This window comes from Bufo gargarizans, chromosome 7 (assembly GCF_014858855.1).
Source record: "Bufo gargarizans isolate SCDJY-AF-19 chromosome 7, ASM1485885v1, whole genome shotgun sequence".
Lineage (NCBI taxonomy): Eukaryota > Metazoa > Chordata > Amphibia > Anura > Bufonidae > Bufo > Bufo gargarizans.
This window is the reverse complement of record NC_058086.1, coordinates 129,860,905-129,884,730: the sequence shown is the minus strand read 5'-3', so window position 1 is coordinate 129,884,730 and position 23,826 is coordinate 129,860,905. Positions and strand designations below refer to the sequence as shown.

At 45.5% G+C, this 23,826-nt stretch overlaps 1 protein-coding gene across 1 annotated transcript in view; it reads right to left on the bottom strand.

Annotated features, from left to right (window-relative positions):
* KIF14 (kinesin family member 14) overlaps window positions 1–17,987 on the bottom strand; it is an 82,553-nt gene extending 64,566 nt beyond the window's left edge. The window contains 3 exon segments of the mRNA XM_044300940.1: window positions 14,689–14,920; window positions 14,923–15,666; window positions 17,871–17,987. Coding sequence (XP_044156875.1) covers window positions 14,689–14,920; window positions 14,923–15,520 — 830 coding nt within the window. The 5' untranslated portion in view covers window positions 15,521–15,666; window positions 17,871–17,987.
* Window positions 17,988–23,826: the final 5,839 nt, after the last annotated feature.

Here is a 23,826-nt window from a genome sequence, read left to right as displayed (position 1 = left end):
TGACCACTGCTACATTCTTCTCTGAAGAGTGCTGAAGACAGCTAAGTCCAGTACTTGGCAGTCCTATACACATAGGGTGTAGCCAGTTGAGGGTTTCCCCGACACCATCCAGTCTTTTTTTTTTATGATCATATTTTTTTTTTTTTTTTTTTTTTTATTATTTTATAAACAGTATAAAGACAAGTTTCTAATCACATATCAGACAGTGTATCATATTCATGCCAGAGAGCAGACACGTACAACAAAAACAGCTGTAATCAGGGCAGTCCAGCTGTAATACCAGTTCATAGGCACAGAATCCACAGCCCAGAAAACACAGTGGAAAAAAAAGGAAAAACATAACCCACCCCCCCCCCCCGCCCCCCCCACCCCCCACCCATTTCCACCTGGCTTGGTGCGGCCGCCTCGAGGGGCGGCGGAATATTCTTGCCCCCCTCGTAAGAATTTTTCATTCGAACCTTTACAGTTTCACATATGTTTCACGTATGTTTTTTGCGTGGGCTGTGTTGATAGAGTTTATCTTTTAGGAGTATGTAATGGTTTGTTGGTGTATATTTATACCCTGCTCTCCACTTCTGAAAAATCATCAATTCTGATCAGGGGTATTACGGCTAGCTATTTCCCTTCTCTGTAGGCCCATTCCGATGGCGTCGTTTAGTCCGCGTCGTTTCATACCCTCAAAGTGTGTTATTCTCGTCCTTAAACTTTGCCAATCATTAATTGTTGGGGGTCTATCTTTCACCCACTGTCTCAAGATAATCACTTTGGCCAGTAGAAACCCCTTTAACCAGTATACCTGTTCGTTTTTGGGGGTTTTGTTTTTGTACTCAGGAGGGAGCAATCCAACAACAGCTACTTGGATAGTCATGGGGGGACTACTCCGGCTGTTTGCCACCATTGTCTGAAATATACAGCCCCAGAAGATCCTAATAGCAGGGCAATCCCACAACATGTGTACAAGCCCTGCGGCTACACAAGAGCATTTAAGACAGCTAAATTCTTGACCCTTATTGATATAAATTTTAGTCAGCAGACTCGGAGTGACGTATAGACGGTGTATTATTTTAAATTGTATCAATCGGTGTTGTCGTGAAAAAGAAGCCTTCTTTATGTTTTGATATATTTCCTGCCATTGTGAGGGGTTACATTCCCCGATATCTATCTTCCATTTATCCACACTTTTAAATTTAGTGATGGTGCTCATTTCCTCGATGAATCTCCTGTATATTAGTGAAATCTTAACTTTATTCCCTACTGTGTTATAACAAAATAATAAAAATCCCGGAGTAGATTTCATCAGAGGTGTTTTCTTGAGAGTATATGCAAGTGCGTGTTGTAATTGACAATATCTATAGTGCTCTAGTGCAGTTATTGGTGCTTGTTTTATCAATTCCCGTATTGATTTGCAATTCCCTTTTGTGTATATATGTGAAAATAACGTAATACCTTTTCGAATCCAAAATTCATTATCGTTGAGTTTCAAAAATTCAGTTAGGGCAGGGTTGTCCCATAAGGGGGAGAAGTCCAAGATTTGAGGGGCATGAATCAGTGTCTTAATTTTATTCCAAACTTTCTGTAGCACGGCTCCAGTGGGGCAGGAGTAATCTGTACGTTGAAGCAGCCCAGATTCCAATATACTAAAAATGTTATTAAAGTGTGGTGGGCGTTGGCCTAGGATATGTGATATTAACACTCCGTCCCCGGCATTGACGCACCATTGTAATTGTGCACACAGATAATAGATTTGAAAATGGGGCAGGCCTAGGCCCCCGTTGTTTACGGCCATTCGCAAGTATTGTAGTTTAATACGGACCCTTTTTCTGCCCCATATCAAATCATTTATCAAGCGATCAATCAGATTGAAGACGCTATCCTCAATCCAAGCGGGGCAGGAGCTAACCGTGTACAATATCCAAGGTAACAAAACCATTTTAATCAACGCAATCCTATTGATCTGCGAAAGTGGGAGTTTCTGCCACACTCTTATTTTGTCCTTTATTCTCCCTACTAAAGGGGAAATATTTAATTGATTATATTCCCTGATATTATTGCTGATTTTTATCCCGAGATAATCTAAATGATCTGTTGGGGGAATAACTCTGATCCTAAGATCGTTAGGAGGGGGTATCCGGTTCAGGGGGAAGAGTACAGACTTAAGCCAGTTTATCTCGTACCCAGCAATTCTGCCGAATTCCTCGGTTATCCGCATAACATTGGGGACGCTTCTCCAACCATCATTCAGGTAGAGTAAAACGTCATCTGCGTATAGACAAATCTTATCGTCCGTCCCTCTCCCCCCGAAACCGGATATACCAGGTTCAGTCCGTATCCTACAGGCAAGAGGTTCCATAAAGATTGCAAAGAGGAGTGGAGAAAGGGGGCATCCCTGTCGTGTTCCCCGCTTTAGGGAGACGGCAGGGGTAAGCACCTCGTTAACCTTAATTCTAGCAGTTGCTTCACTATATAACAGTTTGACCCATCCAATAAATTCCTGGCCCAGATTCATCCTGTACATAACACGCCAGAGGAAGGGCCACTCGACACGATCGAACGCTTTAGCGGCGTCCAATGATAATATCGAGCGGTCCTCCCCCCCGCCAATCTGAATATTAAGAAAGGTCCGCCGTATATTGGTCTGTATCTGTCGCCCAGGGATGAAACCTGTCTGGTCTGCATGTATCAAGCGCGCTATTACTTTTTTTAAACGGTTGGAAAGGACTTTTGCGATTATTTTGTAATCTGCATTAAGCAGTGATATTGGGCGATAGTCCTCAACTTTATTTCCCGGTTTCCCCTTTTTAAGGATCAATGTAACCGTTGCTTCGGCCAGAGACAGGGGCAGCTTTCCACATTTACTAGACTCATTTAGAACCAGCAACAGTCCTGGCAAAAGTATCTCCGCATGGCGCTTATAAATACCAAAAGGGAGTCCATCTGATCCCGGCGCCGAAGAGCCCCGGGTCCCCTGCAGGGCGATTTGTAATTCCTCCAAAGAGATGGGGGCGCACAAGAAGGCGGAATCGGAGACCGACAGCGCCGGGATCTTAACTTGTTCCAAAAAGACGTCTATTTCGGTCACTGTATCTACCACCTCGGATCGGTATAAATTATCAAAGTGATTAAAAAACTCTGCTACCATCTCCATTCCTCTTCCCAATCTACGCCCATCCCGCGTCAGTATCTGTCTAATTCTTTGAGGGGGTTTTTGATTCGCTATAATAGAGACCAATAACTTGCTCGGGGTGCCCGCCTCGCAGAAATCTTTATAGCCCATAAAGAATAGTTGATTCTGTACTTTTTCCTTCATAAAGGTAATGTAGTGATCTTTAGCAGATTTTAGCTTAGTGCGCGTATTCATATCATTTTGTACTCGGATACAGCCCTCCAGATATACAATATTTGCCTCCAGCTTTTTTTGTTCAGCAAAAAATTCACTTTTTTTCTTTTTTATTCTGGAGAAATAAAGCCCACGCATAAATGCCTTCATGGCATCCCAAACAAAATGGATGTGAGCTGTGCCGATATTCTCTTGCCAAAATTGTGAGAGTTCTTTATCTATCCCAGTGGAATCATTTAATATGGTTAGCCAATGTTCGTTCAGTCTGAACGATCTGCTAATCCCGGTTTTTTGTCCGGTCTTCATCACCAGTAAGATCGGTGAATGGTCAGATATACCATGGATCTCATATGTCATTTTTGAGATAGATTCAAGCATCTGCTCATTGGCCAAGGCCATATCGATCCTAGACATAGCACTATACGCTTTACTAAAGCAGGAAAACACCTGTTTGTTACCGTAAAGCCATCGCCAAACGTCGGTTAAACCCATCTCCTCACAGAACCCGCGAAATAGAGCGTGTTTATCCTGCGCACTTTTCCGGGCGGTTGAAAATCTATCCAGCGCCGGGTCAAGCACGCAGTTAAAATCACCACATATTAATATCGGAGAACGCTCTCTATTATGTATAAAAAGCGCCAACTGCTTTAAGACTGTCATTGTAAACGGTGGAGGAATATACAAGAAAGCAAGGACACACCTACTGCCATTCCATTGGGCAAAGAGGAAGATGTATCTCCCATCTCTATCGATCGACTGGTCTAGCAGGATAAAGTCGATGCTATGGTGTATATACACACTAATCCCTCGGGAATATGCCGAGAGTCCAGAGTGGAATTGATGTCCTGCCCATCTCTTTATTAAATACTCAGGAATATTCGGTGTGGCGTGCGTTTCTAGTAAGGCAACAATTGCGGGGAGATGTCGAGTGATCAAATCAAAGACCACTACCCTTTTCATTCTATCAGCCAATCCACGCACATTCCATATCATGACTCTATTATTGGTCATCATGAGTTATAGAGGAGGCGTCCGTCATCCCCCAAAGGTAGCCGCAACCAAGCCAGGATCCCCCCCCACCCATTATCCGCCCACAGCCATTGGCACCCACCCCCCAACAACCCCCTTACTGGTTCACTGATGCGAAGCATCGTTGTCAACCTCTTACATTACGCCCATCCGTCCATGGGCCGCCCACCGCTATTACCCCAACCCGAGGTTGGGGGGCATTACTGCCACATCAACCGAGGCCCGGCGTCTAAACCCTGACAGAGTCAAGCCATTCAACGGTTTCTCTGGGGGAATGGAAAAACATTACAGTGTCTCTATACACCACTCTTAATTTAGCGGGGTATAGCATTGAATATTTAATATTCCCCTCACGTAATCTTTTCTTAATATCAAAGTATTCCCTACGCTTACTTTGGGTGTCTCTAGAAAAGTCGGGGTATATCTGTATCGAATGTCCGTCAAGTGTAGTGTCAGCTAGATCTCTCTTACGTCGGAGCACCCAGTCTCTATCACTGGAGGAGAGTATCCTAATTAGCATGGCTCGAGGGGGGCCACCCGGCGGCGCTTTTTTTGCGGGGATTCTATGGGCTCTCTCCACACATAGTGCGGGAGTATCTCCACCGGAGCCAAGCGTTTCAATTAACCATTTTTGAATAAACGCCACGGGGTTGCCCCCCTCTACCCCCTCAGGGAAGCCAACCATTCTCAGATTGTTACGTCGTGCCCTATCCTCCATATCGGTTAATCTTGCATTAATGCGTATATTTTCCTTATCCAATTCTACTATTTTTTTTTCCATCTGTAACTGTTCTGTTTGAGCCTTAATTAACCCAGTTTCAACAAGTGCAATGCTGTCCCTAATTTGATTCATATCTTCTCTAATAAGAGTAAGATCAGTCTGCAGTGTCTGTACGGTGATAGAGACATCTAGAACTGATTGATTGGTGGTCTGTACCACCAATAATATATCCGTCAATTTGTTCTCAATGTTATCAAATCTCCTGTGTTGCTCAGTCTGAGGAGGTGGATCTATCTGTGTTTCAGCCAGTTCAGGTGTTTTCTTTCCCCCCCTCTGTCTCGGTGGGGGCGATTTCAGATATTTGTCCATTCTCGCCTGCGGACTACTACTGCCACCCGCCCTAGGGGATCCTGTACCCCCGGATCTCCTATTGTATTTAGCGGGCATATTTTCGAAATCTTTCAAGCAAAGGTACACCATACACAGTTCCAAACCCAGACGCTGTCACAACGCCGCCGAATGGTGAAAATATCCCAGCACTGCCACAGCATCTGGCTCTGCAACGCGACAATACTGACAAAGTGGAGTTTGTAGCAAACATTGACGTTATGGCTGTATGGGGACGAGTATACCTATATGAACATATACATATATAATGGAGCATCAATTGTATACATAGCGAAGGAAAGAGAAAAAAAAAAAAAAAAAAAAAAAAACAACAAAATGTCAAGGCCTGGAGCAGTATCAGGCTATAATGAAGATTATCAAACACAAGTCGAAGCACTCATTGAGGTCGGTGGTGCAGACAAAGTCCGTAGTGATCGGTAATAATGGATGAGGGTCACAATCTAGGGCCCCCATCCGACATCCGCGAGCTGTGGCGATCACAGGGACTCCAACATAATGGGGAGCAAGCCGTTCGTTAAAGTTGCCGTAGAGGTAGTCCGCCCGCTCCGACCGAAATCGACACAATAGCCTCTATTAAGTTTTTTCTTTTTTTTTTTTTCCCTTCTTCCTCTCTTCCCTCTCCCTCCCCCCTCTCTCTCCCCTCCCTCCTCCCTTCTTTCCCTTTTTTGTTTTTGTTTATTTTTCTCCTTCCCCTTCTTCTTTTTAACAGAAAGAATCAGCTGTAGGCCCCCATAGACCGTTATACGTTCCTTGTGATGTAGGATTACTAGATACTTATTCAGTATTGTTCGGCACGATACTTATTCAGTATTAATCCGGCATAGAGGGAACTGTGGGGGCTGTTGCCGCCAAGAGATTAATTGAACAGCGAGTGGAGCTTGCAGGGGGATCACGTAGCGACCGGCCACATAGTTAACAAGTCCCCACGTGTCAAATGGAGAGTCGTCCCCACCAATTTCATGGGGGGTTATAACAGGGCATCCCACATAACCGTTCCAAAATTATATGCAAGGGTCCTACACCTAACTAACCCAATAGCTGGTAATCCGCAAATAGGCCGAATTATACCAATCAGCCAGCAGCTATCCTTGCGCCCATAATTAGTGTGGACGACATGGGTTAGTAAGGGAGGGGATGACAATAGGCGACGTGGGACACTCAACACGGAGTCGATCTCACCGGTCTTCAGCAGCAGCCAGCATCAGCATCAGGGACATCAAGTGCAACAGTGTGCAGGTATCGGACAGCCATCGGGCCGCAGCCATCCACAGTCGATGATCCCAGCGTACAGCATACGTCAAGCTGTGCCCGATGATATCTCTAGATCCACTGCCAGCCAAAGTCAGGTGAGTCAGGTGAGCACCGACACCGATCCTCAAGCCTCGGTCCAACCCTCTCCCTCAGGCCACGGTACCAGCGGCGCAGCGGCAGGACACGGCAGGACACAGCAGGGCAGCAGGGCGAACATCCGGCCGTTTAGCATCTCAACATCTTCCCTGCCTCGGTCAAATCTCGGTGGACCGTGCAGGGGGACGCAGGACAGCGGTGGAAGCCAGAACGCTGAGACGCCGAGACGAAGCGAGGAGGTGGGCGGTACCCATGCGGACGCGCGGCACGTCTACGCAGCCGCTTGCTACGTCATACCGCTACGCTGATGTACGCTGTCACCATCAGCGTAGCGGTATGACGTAGCAAGCGGCTGCGTAGACGTGCCGCGCGTCCGCATGGGTACCGCCCACCTCCTCGCTTCGTCTCGGCGTCTCAGCGTTCTGGCTTCCACCGCTGTCCTGCGTCCCCCTGCACGGTCCACCGAGATTTGACCGAGGCAGGGAAGATGTTGAGATGCTAAACGGCCGGATGTTCGCCGGATGTTCGCCCTGCTGCCCTGCTGTGTCCTGCCGTGTCCTGCCGCTGCGCCGCTGGTACCGTGGCCTGAGGGAGAGGGTTGGACCGAGGCTTGAGGATCGGTGTCGGTGCTCACCTGACTCACCTGACTTTGGCTGGCAGTGGATCTAGAGATATCATCGGGCACAGCTTGACGTATGCTGTACGCTGGGATCATCGACTGTGGATGGCTGCGGCCCGATGGCTGTCCGATACCTGCACACTGTTGCACTTGATGTCCCTGATGCTGATGCTGGCTGCTGCTGAAGACCGGTGAGATCGACTCCGTGTTGAGTGTCCCACGTCGCCTATTGTCATCCCCTCCCTTACTAACCCATGTCGTCCACACTAATTATGGGCGCAAGGATAGCTGCTGGCTGATTGGTATAATTCGGCCTATTTGCGGATTACCAGCTATTGGGTTAGTTAGGTGTAGGACCCTTGCATATAATTTTGGAACGGTTATGTGGGATGCCCTGTTATAACCCCCCATGAAATTGGTGGGGACGACTCTCCATTTGACACGTGGGGACTTGTTAACTATGTGGCCGGTCGCTACGTGATCCCCCTGCAAGCTCCACTCGCTGTTCAATTAATCTCTTGGCGGCAACAGCCCCCACAGTTCCCTCTATGCCGGATTAATACTGAATAAGTATCGTGCCGAACAATACTGAATAAGTATCTAGTAATCCTACATCACAAGGAACGTATAACGGTCTATGGGGGCCTACAGTTGATTCTTTCTGTTAAAAAGAAGAAGGGGAAGGAGAAAAATAAACAAAAACAAAAAAGGGAAAGAAGGGAGGAGGGAGGGGAGAGAGAGGGGGGAGGGAGAGGGAAGAGAGGAAGAAAAGAAAAAAAAAAAAGAAAAAACTTAATAGAGGCTATTGTGTCGATTTCGGTCGGAGCGGGCGGACTACCTCTACGGCAACTTTAACGAACGGCTTGCTCCCCATTATGTTGGAGTCCCTGTGATCGCCACAGCTCGCGGATGTCGGATGGGGGCCCTAGATTGTGACCCTCATCCATTATTACCGATCACTACGGACTTTGTCTGCACCACCGACCTCAATGAGTGCTTCGACTTGTGTTTGATAATCTTCATTATAGCCTGATACTGCTCCAGGCCTTGACATTTTGTTGTTTTTTTTTTTTTTTTTTTTTTTTCTCTTTCCTTCGCTATGTATACAATTGATGCTCCATTATATATGTATATGTTCATATAGGTATACTCGTCCCCATACAGCCATAACGTCAATGTTTGCTACAAACTCCACTTTGTCAGTATTGTCGCGTTGCAGAGCCAGATGCTGTGGCAGTGCTGGGATATTTTCACCATTCGGCGGCGTTGTGACAGCGTCTGGGTTTGGAACTGTGTATGGTGTACCTTTGCTTGAAAGATTTCGAAAATATGCCCGCTAAATACAATAGGAGATCCGGGGGTACAGGATCCCCTAGGGCGGGTGGCAGTAGTAGTCCGCAGGCGAGAATGGACAAATATCTGAAATCGCCCCCACCGAGACAGAGGGGGGGAAAGAAAACACCTGAACTGGCTGAAACACAGATAGATCCACCTCCTCAGACTGAGCAACACAGGAGATTTGATAACATTGAGAACAAATTGACGGATATATTATTGGTGGTACAGACCACCAATCAATCAGTTTTAGATGTCTCTATCACCGTACAGACACTGCAGACTGATCTTACTCTTATTAGAGAAGATATGAATCAAATTAGGGACAGCATTGCACTTGTTGAAACTGGGTTAATTAAGGCTCAAACAGAACAGTTACAGATGGAAAAAAAAAATAGTAGAATTGGATAAGGAAAATATACGCATTAATGCAAGATTAACCGATATGGAGGATAGGGCACGACGTAACAATCTGAGAATGGTTGGCTTCCCTGAGGGGGTAGAGGGGGGCAACCCCGTGGCGTTTATTCAAAAATGGTTAATTGAAACGCTTGGCTCCGGTGGAGATACTCCCGCACTATGTGTGGAGAGAGCCCATAGAATCCCCGCAAAAAAAGCGCCGCCGGGTGGCCCCCCTCGAGCCATGCTAATTAGGATACTCTCCTCCAGTGATAGAGACTGGGTGCTCCGACGTAAGAGAGATCTAGCTGACACTACACTTGACGGACATTCGATACAGATATACCCCGACTTTTCTAGAGACACCCAAAGTAAGCGTAGGGAATACTTTGATATTAAGAAAAGATTACGTGAGGGGAATATTAAATATTCAATGCTATACCCCGCTAAATTAAGAGTGGTGTATAGAGACACTGTAATGTTTTTCCATTCCCCCAGAGAAACCGTTGAATGGCTTGACTCTGTCAGGGTTTAGACGCCGGGCCTCGGTTGATGTGGCAGTAATGCCCCCCAACCTCGGGTTGGGGTAATAGCGGTGGGCGGCCCATGGACGGATGGGCGTAATGTAAGAGGTTGACAACGATGCTTCGCATCAGTGAACCAGTAAGGGGGTTGTTGGGGGGTGGGTGCCAATGGCTGTGGGCGGATAATGGGTGGGGGGGGATCCTGGCTTGGTTGCGGCTACCTTTGGGGGATGACGGACGCCTCCTCTATAACTCATGATGACCAATAATAGAGTCATGATATGGAATGTGCGTGGATTGGCTGATAGAATGAAAAGGGTAGTGGTCTTTGATTTGATCACTCGACATCTCCCCGCAATTGTTGCCTTACTAGAAACGCACGCCACACCGAATATTCCTGAGTATTTAATAAAGAGATGGGCAGGACATCAATTCCACTCTGGACTCTCGGCATATTCCCGAGGGATTAGTGTGTATATACACCATAGCATCGACTTTATCCTGCTAGACCAGTCGATCGATAGAGATGGGAGATACATCTTCCTCTTTGCCCAATGGAATGGCAGTAGGTGTGTCCTTGCTTTCTTGTATATTCCTCCACCGTTTACAATGACAGTCTTAAAGCAGTTGGCGCTTTTTATACATAATAGAGAGCGTTCTCCGATATTAATATGTGGTGATTTTAACTGCGTGCTTGACCCGGCGCTGGATAGATTTTCAACCGCCCGGAAAAGTGCGCAGGATAAACACGCTCTATTTCGCGGGTTCTGTGAGGAGATGGGTTTAACCGACGTTTGGCGATGGCTTTACGGTAACAAACAGGTGTTTTCCTGCTTTAGTAAAGCGTATAGTGCTATGTCTAGGATCGATATGGCCTTGGCCAATGAGCAGATGCTTGAATCTATCTCAAAAATGACATATGAGATCCATGGTATATCTGACCATTCACCGATCTTACTGGTGATGAAGACCGGACAAAAAACCGGGATTAGCAGATCGTTCAGACTGAACGAACATTGGCTAACCATATTAAATGATTCCACTGGGATAAATAAAGAACTCTCACAATTTTGGCAAGAGAATATCGGCACAGCTCACATCCATTTTGTTTGGGATGCCATGAAGGCATTTATGCGTGGGCTTTATTTCTCCAGAATAAAAAAGAAAAAAAGTGAATTTTTTGCTGAACAAAAAAAGCTGGAGGCAAATATTGTATATCTGGAGGGCTGTATCCGAGTACAAAATGATATGAATACGCGCACTAAGCTAAAATCTGCTAAAGATCACTACATTACCTTTATGAAGGAAAAAGTACAGAATCAACTATTCTTTATGGGCTATAAAGATTTCTGCGAGGCGGGCACCCCGAGCAAGTTATTGGTCTCTATTATAGCGAATCAAAAACCCCCTCAAAGAATTAGACAGATACTGACGCGGGATGGGCGTAGATTGGGAAGAGGAATGGAGATGGTAGCAGAGTTTTTTAATCACTTTGATAATTTATACCGATCCGAGGTGGTAGATACAGTGACCGAAATAGACGTCTTTTTGGAACAAGTTAAGATCCCGGCGCTGTCGGTCTCCGATTCCGCCTTCTTGTGCGCCCCCATCTCTTTGGAGGAATTACAAATCGCCCTGCAGGGGACCCGGGGCTCTTCGGCGCCGGGATCAGATGGACTCCCTTTTGGTATTTATAAGCGCCATGCGGAGATACTTTTGCCAGGACTGTTGCTGGTTCTAAATGAGTCTAGTAAATGTGGAAAGCTGCCCCTGTCTTTGGCCGAAGCAACGGTTACATTGATCCTTAAAAAGGGGAAACCGGGAAATAAAGTTGAGGACTATCGCCCAATATCACTGCTTAATGCAGATTACAAAATAATCGCAAAAGTCCTTTCCAACCGTTTAAAAAAAGTAATAGCGCGCTTGATACATGCAGACCAGACAGGTTTCATCCCTGGGCGACAGATACAGACCAATATACGGCGGACCTTTCTTAATATTCAGATTGACCGCTACGCCGACACCATCCAGTCAGTGCAGGGACACAACCCCAAATGGTAACACCCATCTGGACCTTGATTGTAAGCTTCTAAGGGTACTTTCACACTAGCGTTTTTCTTTTTTGGCACAGAGTTCCGTCAAAAGGGCTCAATGCCGGAAAAGAACTGATCAGGTATACTCTCCATTCAGAATGCATGGGGATAAGGGAACTTTCACACTAGCGGCAGGACGGATCCGACAGGCTGTTCACCCTGTCGGATTCGTCCTGCAGCTCCGTCCCAATTGACGGGGGCGGAGCTCTGGCGCAGCACGGCAGTGCGCAGATCGGAAAAAAAAAGTGGGAAAAAAAATGCCGGATCCGTTTTGCCGGATGACACCGGAAAGATGGATCCGGCATTTCAATGCATTTTTCTGACTGATCAGGCATTTTTAAGACTGATCAGGATCCTGATCAGTCTTACAAATGCCATTGGTTGGCATACGGAACTGCTTGCCGGATCACTCTGCTGCAAGTGTGAAAGAGCCCTAAGTAATTCATTTATAACTTCTAGTATGAATAGTAGAGGAATGGCACAACAAAGAGTCATAAGAGTAGATACTTCAGTATTGTTACAAGGGGAATCAAAGTAGTTATTAAAACAGACATGTCAAGAGACGTTATCTTCTCTTTTAAGGGGTGTATGCGTTTTTTTTTTTTTTTTTTTTTTTATAATGATGACTAGTGATGAACGCAGAGAGCTTCGGATGTTACATCCGAAGTCCCTTCGCGCAAAACTTCAGAATAATACTGTCCGTCTCTGTACAGTATTAAAATTTATGGGCTCCAATGAGCTGGAGTTAGTTATTCCGACTGGTACCTCAGAACCGAAGCAGAGTTTGGTCAAGTTTTAAAGTGATTTTCCACTTAAAAAAAAAATAAATAAATAATCAATCGCCGAAGGTTTTCAACGAAGTCACGCTTGACTTCGCAAATAACTAACTTCGGCTTATTGGAGCCCATACATTGTAATTTCCGTACAGTATTAGGGTCCATTCACATGTCCGTAGAATGTGTCCGCACCTGTTCCGCAATTATCTGCAACGGGCGCGGACACAATCATTCTCTATGGGGCAGGAATGGATGCGGACAGCACACAGTGTGCTTTCTGAATCCGCATTTCCGGAGCGCGGCCCAAACTTCCCGTCCGCGGCTCCGGACATAGGCAGTTCTATGGGGGTGCCGGCCGGGTGTATTGCGGAACCGCAATACACTACGGACGTGTGAATGGACCCTAAACCTGAAGTTTTGAGTGAAGCGACTTTGGATGTAGCATTCAAAGCTTGCTTAGCTTATCACTAATGATGATTGGAGGAGGTCCGACACCCAGCACCCCCGCCGATCAGCTGTTTGAAGGGAAGGTCGCGCTCGTACATGTGCTGCCTTCTCTTCTCTGCTTGCCTGCTCGCCGTTGCTACTGCAGAGGTGGACGGGTGTAATTCTATCTGAGCTGTCCCATTCACTTCTATGAGACGGCACTGTAGTATTATTATTATTATAGCGCCATTCATTCCATAGCGCTGTACATATGAATTCACTTGAATAGGAAGGAGCCATCTTATTGAAGTTGTAATTACACTGCTCACCGCTGCGTTTCTGGCGGCGAGCAGGTAAACATTGAAGGCAGCGCTTGTATGTGTGTGGCCTTCTCTTCAAATAGCTGATCGTTAGGGGTGCCGAGAATTGGCCCCCTGCCAACCCGTTATTGATGGCCTATCCTGAGAATAGCTCATCAATATAAATAACTTCAAAGGGAAGTTCCCACAAGCAAGACATTCCCTATCCAAAGGAATAAGTGCCCGATCGCCTGGGGTCTGACTGCTGGGACCCCACAGATCACGAGAACAAGGGGTCCCCCCGTTTGAATGGAGCAGCAGTTACACAATTGCAGTGTGAACATGCGCATCTTCTTCAGCACATTTCAGGGTGTATTAGACACCCGATCACACAGACGATTGTCGGGGGGGCGTTCCCTCCCAGCAATCGCGAGGAGGAGATCACCCATATTACATGCAGCAATCTATTCCGAAATATGGGGAGAAGCGATCATCACTCGTCCCCGTGCCGTACAGTGGTTTGCCGGTGGCAGATCGTAATTAGACAGCGCGATCTGCTGGTGGCAAATTGTGACGTTTCAGCGCGCTGAAAGATCTGGATTGCCAGATGAACAAGCATTCGCTCATTCATCATACAATCGGCAGAAGTATTACACTGCAAGATGATCACTGCCCGCCCATTACACCCTTTAAATTAGACTTAATGAGGTTCTCCTGGACTGAACTATTGATGATTTATCTTTAGAATAGGTCATCAATGTAAGATTAGCCGGGATGAGGGGGGACAGATCACCCTAAGGGTCCATTCACACGTCCGCAAAAAAATGGGTCCGCATTCGTTCCGCAATTTTGCAGAACAGGTGCGGACCCTCGTACTTCTGTTCCGCAAAAAAAAAAGGAAAAAAATGATAATAATTGCGGACAAGAAAAGGCATTTTCTATGATAGAGTCGGCGATGTGCGGTCCGCAAAATGCGGAACGCACATTGCCGATGTCCATGTTTTGCAGATCACCAAAACACATACTGACGTGTGAATGGACCCTAACAATCAGCTGTTTTGCAGTAACTCCATAGCTCTATCCGCTGTGTAGTGGTCAGGGCTGATTACTGCAGCGCTGCTCTCCTTCACACGAACGGGAGCAGAACTGCAATAACAAGCCTCGACTCCATACATCGTATAGTGGTAATGTAGTCCGGATTCCTGGTTCCATGCACTGGAGCTACTCCAAAACAGCCAATCAAACATTCGGTCATCAGTAGTTCAGCCCCAGAGAACCCCTTTAGGTTCCCATGACTTTTTAGAAAAAAAAATACAAAATGTAATATAATTTATATCATATGGAATACACAACATTAGGTTGTCGCCCTACTTACCTGGTACTAAAGGGTCTGACTCTCACCGCTACAGTCACTGCACAGTTTTCTGCTGTGAGAAGAGCATCCACTGTGGTAGAATGAGAACTACTAGTCTCATCTATTTTATGCAATGCTTCAGCTGGAAAGCTTGATTCCCGAGTCTTTTCAGCCTGTCCAACCACTGAAGAGACCTTTCTGTGGGCAGCAGGTAGTGTTCCCACTGGACGTTTTGGTGTTACTGCTGGGCTTTTATTTCCCGAGTTGAAGTTGATCTCATCAGACCAGAGGTCCCACTTTTGGGTGTTTTTTGGTTTTCCAGACTTCCGTTTTTTGCTCCTGGTGGTTTTGTGGAATCTTGGCCCAAACCGCGTAAGTTTTTGTCTGAATCAATTCCCTTTGTGTTCTTCAAGCTTTGAAACTTCAGATAATCTGATGATCCATTCACATGCAGATTTCCAGCTTTATGGCCTATTAAAGGAAATTTAGGATGGAGCAGTTTTCCATTCAAGTTGGTCAGTTTAGTCCTTAACTCGGTCTGACTAGAGGAATCATTGTTGGCCGAGACTGGTTGTGTTGGCTTGGCTTTGTCAGTTGACTTTGGAGTCTTCTCAGCATCTTCCTTCTCAATGGACCCAGTTCTAGGTAGTCTCTGTAAAGTCAGACGCTTTTCCGGTTCATCCCCCTGGCTGACATCCTGACCAGATGGCTCCACTTGAGGAGAACTCTTCACCATAGTCTCCCTCCTCTGAAGCTTTAGGTTTCCTGGAGATCTCACATTTTTACATGCAGAAATTACATACGTTCGGTTTATTTCTTTGATATTAGCAGGAGTGTGAGCTTTATGTGACATTTCTATAAAATTTGAAGATCACTTAGTAGGAAACAGTTCAAAATCAGCCTTTAATACTAAATTATACTCTTGACTTCAAGGAGGTGGAAGAGCCATCAAACATCGCTGTGAAATTATCCATCAAATGAACTTGGGACACCATCGTTCTGAAAGAAAGAAAACGACTGGTTACTTAGATATCAACAGAAATCTATGGAAGACTCTTATCATCAATATTATTTTCTTACAGCACCATATTCTGACCTCCGTAACTTTTATGTCTAGGGATGAGTGAAGCGCGCTTCAGATCCTGGATCCAAAGTCTCTTCGCTCAACACTTGGTTTTAATTCATCTCCGTACAGCATTAAAAAGTATGGGCTGCAGTGAGGCAAATTTGTTATCACCGAATTCTGGATCAACTTGCAGGATGACAGGTCGAACTGGATGGACAAATGTATTTTTACGGCCTTATGTACTATGTCTCACAATACTACGGTGAATATAACTTCGGGATTAGATTTTTCAAATTAAAAAAAACATTTTAAAACTTGGTCCAAAAGTCAGCTTCTGTACCAGGGTACCAGTCAGTACTGAAGACGACTTTGGATTCCTGTCTTAAGATAGTTTTCAAGTTTAATAATCAAATGCCGAAGTTATTCACTGAAGTCTTGCGTGACTGATGAAAACTCATTTTGCCCTTACATTTTAATGCAGTACGGAGATTCATAGAAGTGTTGAGCGAAGCAACTTCGGAGCTAGGATCTGAAGCTCACTTCGCTCATCCCCAACTATAAAAAAAAAATAAAAAATATGGGAGGTCAGAATATAGCACTGTAAAAAAAAAAAAAAATGTCAGTATTAAAACACAAAAAACCCTGTACATATGTGGTACCGTTGTAATCGTACTGACCCACTTTCCCCAATTCCCACTACATTGTATGCCATATTAAATGGTGGTATTAGAAAGTACAACTTGTCACGCAAAAAAACAAGTCCTCTTACGGCTATATGAATGGGAAAAAATATATATATATGGCTCTGAAGACCGGGAAGAAAAATGAAAAGGCAAAAATGAAAAAAACTCCAGGGGTTGAGACAGTTTTGCTTGAGTAGAAAATGAATGACCTATCCTCAGGATGGGCCATCAACATCTGTTCAGTGGGGGTCCAGTGAGCGCTGCGGCCTCTTCCTTGGCCAGGGATGTCACGTCCATCGGTCACATGACCTATGAGTAGCTCAGTCCCATTCAAGTGAAAGAGCCTGGACTGCAATACCAAGAAGGGCCACTGCTACGCTGTGAGCAGGTCGCAGCCGCTTCAGACAGCCGATTGGTGGAAGTCCCGGAATCAGATATTGATGACCTGTCCTGAGGATATTCTGCTCCCAGGAAACCCCTTTAGAGGGATTTCCAAACCTTTACAAGTGATGACGTAAGCTACTCTCACACTTGCGGTAGCGTTTTCCGGCAGGCTGTTCAGTCGGGGGAATGGGGCCAGATCCGTGCTACCGCTAGTGCACCGTGCCGCCGGAAGTCCGCTCCAGCCACATTCACTATAATGGGGGCGGGCTGCACGGCAAAGATGCAGAGAGACGGCCAGAATAAAACTACAACATGCTGCGGCTTTTGTCCGGCCGCCTCTCTGATTGTTTGCCGTGCTGCGGCCAGACTTCCGGCCCGTCCCCATTATAGTGAATGGGGCCAGAGCGGACTTCCGGCGGCACCATGGACTTGCAGTAGCACAGATCCGACAGGCTATTCCCCCACCGGAACAGCCTGCCGGAAAAGGCTACAGCAAGTGTGAAAGTAGCCTTAGCACTGGCGATCACTATCTGCTCGTCGGGAGTCCGACACCTCGCAATCAGCTGTTCTGTAGTAGCTCAGGTGTCAGAACCACACAACCAGTCCATTGTGCTGTGGACAGGGCACTGATCTGATTCATGCAGTAACTAGCTGTGTCCACAACACAACAGGTGGCGCTGTGAAGTCCCAGCATCAAAGCTAGGGCAAAACAGCCGATTGGCGGGGTGCTGGGTGGCCCAACCAATCACAGTGCAGCTTTTATTTTTCAGGAGCAGAACATAACATGGAAGCTGTGCTGTTGCTATGGGCAACAAAGACCATTTCTCTTTTAGACCATTCCGGGCAGTCTCTGAGGCAGCACCACTATTTTCAAATTCAAAATTTCCATTACCTCAGAGATTTTTCCAGATGGAAATGTCAAACATGTACATGGCCAGTGCTAATGCCAGGTGTCAGTGGTGGCAGCCAGAAGTCCTCCAAGACACCAACCCCTTTAACGTGGAATACCCCTTTAAGATAACCAAACACAACATGCAGCCCCCCGACAGCAGTTCTTCCGTCTCTCATACCAAATGCAGTGAAGGGCGGCCATACACAGCGATCAGATCTCAGCAGGCAGCGCGGACCGTACCACCGGAGAGGGGTTACCTCTGTTTTCCAGGGGCAGCATTCTTCTCCTACCTTCTTCCGTTTGCAAGCTAGCGACTCATTTCGAATTCCCCTCCGCCCATCCCGATTGGTGGAATGACTGACACGTCAGGCTGGTGACATCACACGTTCCATATCAGGAAGTAGGGCATGTGGCGGCCATTTTTGTTCAGGGCATTGCGACCAGTGTGTGTGACGTATTGAGACGACGCTGTTGTGTGGGCAGGCTGAGCTGTGTGTCCTGCCTTACTTCTAGAATGATTCACGGTATAAATGTAGCAGGACCTGCCGAGGTAGTCACACTGTACTTAGGCTTCCTTCACATAATGGTTTTCTTTTTGTGGCGTTTTTCTGGTCAGACATTTTTTATGTATTTTTCCAGGCAATTTTTTTTCTCTATGGAGAAGCCTATGGAAAAATGTAAAAAAAAAGGCCAGGCCACAGCTTGACAAAAACATCATGGACCCAAATAACACCAAAACTGAGGAAGAAATGCCACAAAAAAACACATTGGGGGAGATTTATAATACTGGTGCAAAGTAGAACTGGCTGAGTTGCCCATAACAACCAATCAGGAGCTGTGAAAAATCTTGGGAAAACCAAAAACTATTTCATATTTGAGTTTTCATTTTTTCCTTCCCACATTCAAAGAGCAATAACTTTTTTATTTTTACGTTCATACGAGGGTATGCAGACTAGCTGACCTTTCTAATCGCACCATTTAATACTCCATGCAATGCATTAGGGTCCATCCACACGTCCGTAAGTGTTTTTGCAGTCTGCCATGTGTGTTCCACATTTTGGGGACCGCACATGGCTCACCCTATGATAGAAACGCCCGTTCTTGTCCGCGATTGGGGACAAGAATAGGACATGCTCGATCTTTTTTACCGGGCCGCAGGAACGGAACTACGGATTTGCTGTCCGCATCTTTAAAAGGGGTCAGTCTCACTTCAGCAAGTGACATTTATCATGTAAGGCGAGTTTCACACTCACGTTTTGTGCGGATCCGTCCAGATAATACAAAAGTCTGCATCCGTTCAGAACGGATCCGTTTGTATTATCTTTAACATAGCCGAGACGGATCCGTCTTGAACACCATTGAAAGTCAATAGGAGGACAGATCCGTTTTCTATTGTGCCAGATTGTGTCATAGAAGACGGATCTGTCCCCATTGACTTACATTGTGTGTCAGGACGGATCCGTTTGGCTCAGTTTCATCAGACGGACTGCAAGCAGCGATTTGGTGTCCGTCTCCAAAGCGGAATGGAGACTGAACTGATGCATTCCGAGCGGATCCTTTTCCATACAGAATGCATTAGAATGCAAACTGATCCGTTTTGGACCGCTTGTGAGAGGCCTGAACGGATCTCAGAAACGGAAAGCCAAAACGCGAGTGTGAAAGTAGTCTAAAGAAAGTTTATGCAAGACACTAACGTATTGTAATTGTCCATGTTGCCTCCTTTGCTGGCTAGATTCGTTTTTCCATCACGTTATACACTGCTTGTTTCCATGGTTACAGACCACCCTCACATCCATCAGTGGTGGTCGTGCTTGCACCCTATAAGAAAAAGTGTCGGCCTCTCTGGTGGGACCATGGGGGCGCACATAGGCTAGTTCTTTTTCCTATATTGTGCAAGCACGACCACCACCGATGGATTGCAGGGTGGTCTGTAACCATGGAAACAAGCAGTGTGTAATGTGATGGAAAAATTAATCCAGCCAGTAAAGTAAGTAATATGGATAATAACAATACATTAGTAAGTGGCTTGTATTAACTTTCTCTACATAATAAATGGCATTTACTGAAGTGAGAAGACCCCTTTAACCCTTTCAAGAGCAGGCGATTTTCCTTTTTAATTTTTTACAAAAGCCATAATTTTTTTATTTTTTCAATCACGTAGCCATATGCTTTTTTTTTTTTTTTGCAGGACAAGATGCACTTTCTAATAGCACCATTTACGGTTGTAAGTGGAAAAAAAGTGGCGTGATTTGAATTTTTTGATTTATTTTAATATTGTTAAAAATGTTTTTGTTTTTTTTACACTTTTTAATAGTTCCCCTAGGGAACTATAAACAAGCAATCATTAGATTGCTTCTCTAATAGACTGTATTGCATTAGCATTGGAGTCTATTAGGGCTGTTTCACACGAGCGAGTCCATTGCGGGAATCGCGCTCCGTGTGTGAGTGTGTTCCTCCGCTCTGGACTTGCAGGAGCGCACGGCATTGTCATGATCTATAATGCTATGTGTCTCTGCTTGGGCTTTTTTTCCACAGAATCATAGTGACATAAAGCTGTCAGTATGATTCTGTAGAAATAAGGTCAAGCAGAGGCACATAGCATTATAAATCATGATAATGCCGTGTGCTCCTGCAAGTCCAGAGCAGAGGATCACACTCACACACGGAGCCCGATTCCCGCAATGGACTCGCTCGTGTGAGACAGCCCTTAGAATTGCACTGTGTTCCTATGAAGCCACAGGCATTCTCTCCATAGGAACTAGTGTCCGACAGCCCTCTACTACTCCTAAGTACAGGGGCTGCACCACACTACATCCAGCCCCCTCGATCCTCACCGGGGGAAACCGGAGCACACCCGGAACCGCGCGGTCCCGGTCTTTAACTTTTCAGATGCCGGGGGGTCTCTTGGAGGTGCCACTAGCCGGGTCTGTATTGTGTATATTGTGTGAATCTTGCTTTTTGTCTAGGTGGGGGAACCACATGGTTTGATTTTGTATTTATTTATACTTGTTTCTTCATCCCACCTTTTCCACTACTTGCAATTAGTGATGAGCGAACTTTGTGTTACAAGTTCAGCGTACAAGGTTCGGTTTATCTAAGAATTCTATTATTAATTCCGCTATCACGGACCATTGTTAAAAATTTTATTTTTTATTTTATTCTATATTTTGTATATCTAGGATTGTAATGAGTTAACTTTTTCTACTTCCAAGTGCCCACCCACCCCCCTCTTTGTTCCAAGACTGGAGAGGAGAGAGAGGGGGGCAAAGAGCTGTGCTGTGGGAAGTGTCTGATTTCTCATCTTTCTACAGGTGTCCCATAGAGTGTGGTGGAATGCGTAAGCCAATCATATGGCTTGATGATATGTATATATTATTCACTGCCTATAGAGAAGCACCTCCTTGAAGTGTCACACATGACGTATGCAGTGTTAGAATAAACTCCATTACAAAATGGCGATGGTAACCAGATGTTTACATTAGTTCACATTCCAAAGTAGGACCCAGTGCGCAGAAGCCAGGGTGCTATCTCCTCTCTCTTATCTCTTCTTCCTTTTTGACCAATGAAACAATGTTTTAGCCTCAGTGAGGACTGCCCTCTTCTGAAGATGTATATACGCTTACCCCAGGTAATAAAAGTGAGAGATTGCTTTGACCAACTTCTGTGTCAGTGTCTAGTCTCTCAGCCACGCGTGGATATTAACCCCTGGGGGGGGGGGTACATTGATTTGGAACACCAGAGTGCATCTTAAATGCCCTAATTTAGGGCGGTTCTAACACCATATAAGTTATGGCCCGTGGTAGCGAAATCCATAACAGAATTCTTAGATAACCCGAACCTTGTACACCAAACTTGTAACACACAGTTCGCTCAACACTACTTGCAATGCTATAACGATGTCCCGACGCGTTTTGTGCACTCTCCATGTGGTTGTATTTGTCTTTGCCAATTTATTTGTTTTATCGATTTCAATAAAGACATATTTTTGGATATATATTTTTGTATTCTAATTTTGTATATGCTGAGTGTCTGGGTTTGTCCCATCTAGGAGCTATTCATTTTTGACACTTGCGGTTTATTCATGCTGTACAACCATATTCCGGTTTTGTGTTTTATTGCTCATTGGTATCCCATGGCATCTTAGGGGGTTAAATGTATGACATCAATGTTTTCATCGATCGCATACATTAGTCCCGGGTGTCTGCTGTTTAAAACAGGGGAGGTTGGAAGGTTCTGAGAGGTTGATGGGGAAAAAACAGCAATACTGACACTGAGTTTTTAGGTTATACATTTTGCAACGTTAATTTTTCGGCATAAATAGCACAATAACTTTATTCTCTGGGTCAGTATGATTACAGCGATACCAAATACATATCGTTTTTATGTTTTATTACTTTTCGCAATAAAACCCCCCTTTTTTTTTTAAGTAGAATATGTTTCAATCTCCTAGATTGTAAACTCTCTCAAAGGGGGTAATTTATTTAAGCTGAAATACGCCTACCGTATATTAGGAGTATTTCAAGCGCAGATTGCAGCGTCTACATGAAGCCCTGAATTGTAAAGCGCTACGGAATATATTGGCGCTATATAAAGATTATTATTTTTGCATCACCACATCCCAAGATCCATGTTTTGTTTTCTTCCTATAGTGTAAGGCATTTTATTACTATTCCTATAGTGCAATGCATTTTAATGTCAGTGGTACACTGACATTCACCAGCAGCCTGATGGGAAATGCTGGAGGCAGGTCTGCACTGTATCTCAGAGTACAGCAACAACATCACAAATTGTTTCTGAAGTAGCCCATGGACAGTAAAAAAAAAAAAGTCTACTATCAGGACTGTATCCATGCACTCCCCTAGCTTGTTTGCCACTGACCTCTTATCGCAAAGAGCGCCTGCACTGGTGCCACGAGATAGTCCACTGTAGGCATGAATGGCAAACAGTAGTGTTCAGTGATAAAAGCAGGTTCTGCCATGGTACTAATGATGGCCACATAAGAGTTCACAGGAGCATCTACTGTCATCATGTATAGTGCAGAGATACACAGCAACAACATCATATGTCATGGTGCTAGGTGCCATCAGCTACCATGGCTGTTGCCATCTAGTATTCATGGAGGGAACATTGAGCAGCCTTTAGTATGTCTAGGACATCATGGAAAATGTCCTACTGACTTTATTGACTCAGAAGACACGGTCTTCATCAAAACACCCTCTGCCCACACACTGCCTGTGCTACTTCAGGGTATCCAGCCGCTCCTCTGACCAGCTGATCTCAAGATCTCTCCATCAAGAGTGTCTGATCTCCCATGTACAGCAGCCAACAACCACCTTAGCTGAATTACGGGTGCAAGTTGAAGGAGCTTGTAAAAACAAACCACAGGAGCAACATCTGTATGACAGTTACCACACCATAGTCGTAGCCTGCATCACAGCAAGGGGAGATGCATCCAGAAGCTCTTCTGGACCGCCTAATCGCAAGATCTCTCCCTCATCAAGAGTGTCTAATCTCCCGTGTACAGCAGCAAGGGGAGATGCCACCCAGAATTAATGTGACCCCCTGATGGCCAATCCACAAGATAAGGATTTATTCACATGACCGTGGGACGGTTGGACCGGTGTTGCGGACCACAAAACACAGACCCGCAAAACACAGGCACTGGCAATGTGCACTCTGCATCATAGTGCGGACCTGATTGACTTCACTGTCAGCAAGATGCCAAGAAAGATAGGACATAGGACGCAGACACATGGAAGCCCTTCTGTGTACTTCAGGGTCCGTGCCTATGCACAGGCAAAGTTAGAACATGTCCCATCTTTGACCACATCTTGCGGATCGCAGATCCACTGAAGTCAATATGTCCGCATCACGATGCGGAGTGCACATGGGCAGTGCCTGTGTTGTGCAGGTACATGGTTTGCGGTCCGCAACATGGGCATGACTGTCTCATGGAACTGAAGACCTCAATATCTGATGGTGGGGGTCCGAACTCACAACCCCAACTGATTCAAACCCCAGCTGTTTCAAAATAGCTCTGGCTCCGGAAGTCATAAAGACAGCATGCAAAAGATAAACTACATGTATCACACTGTCACACATTGTATGATAAAATGGGCACATCTTGGTAGAAG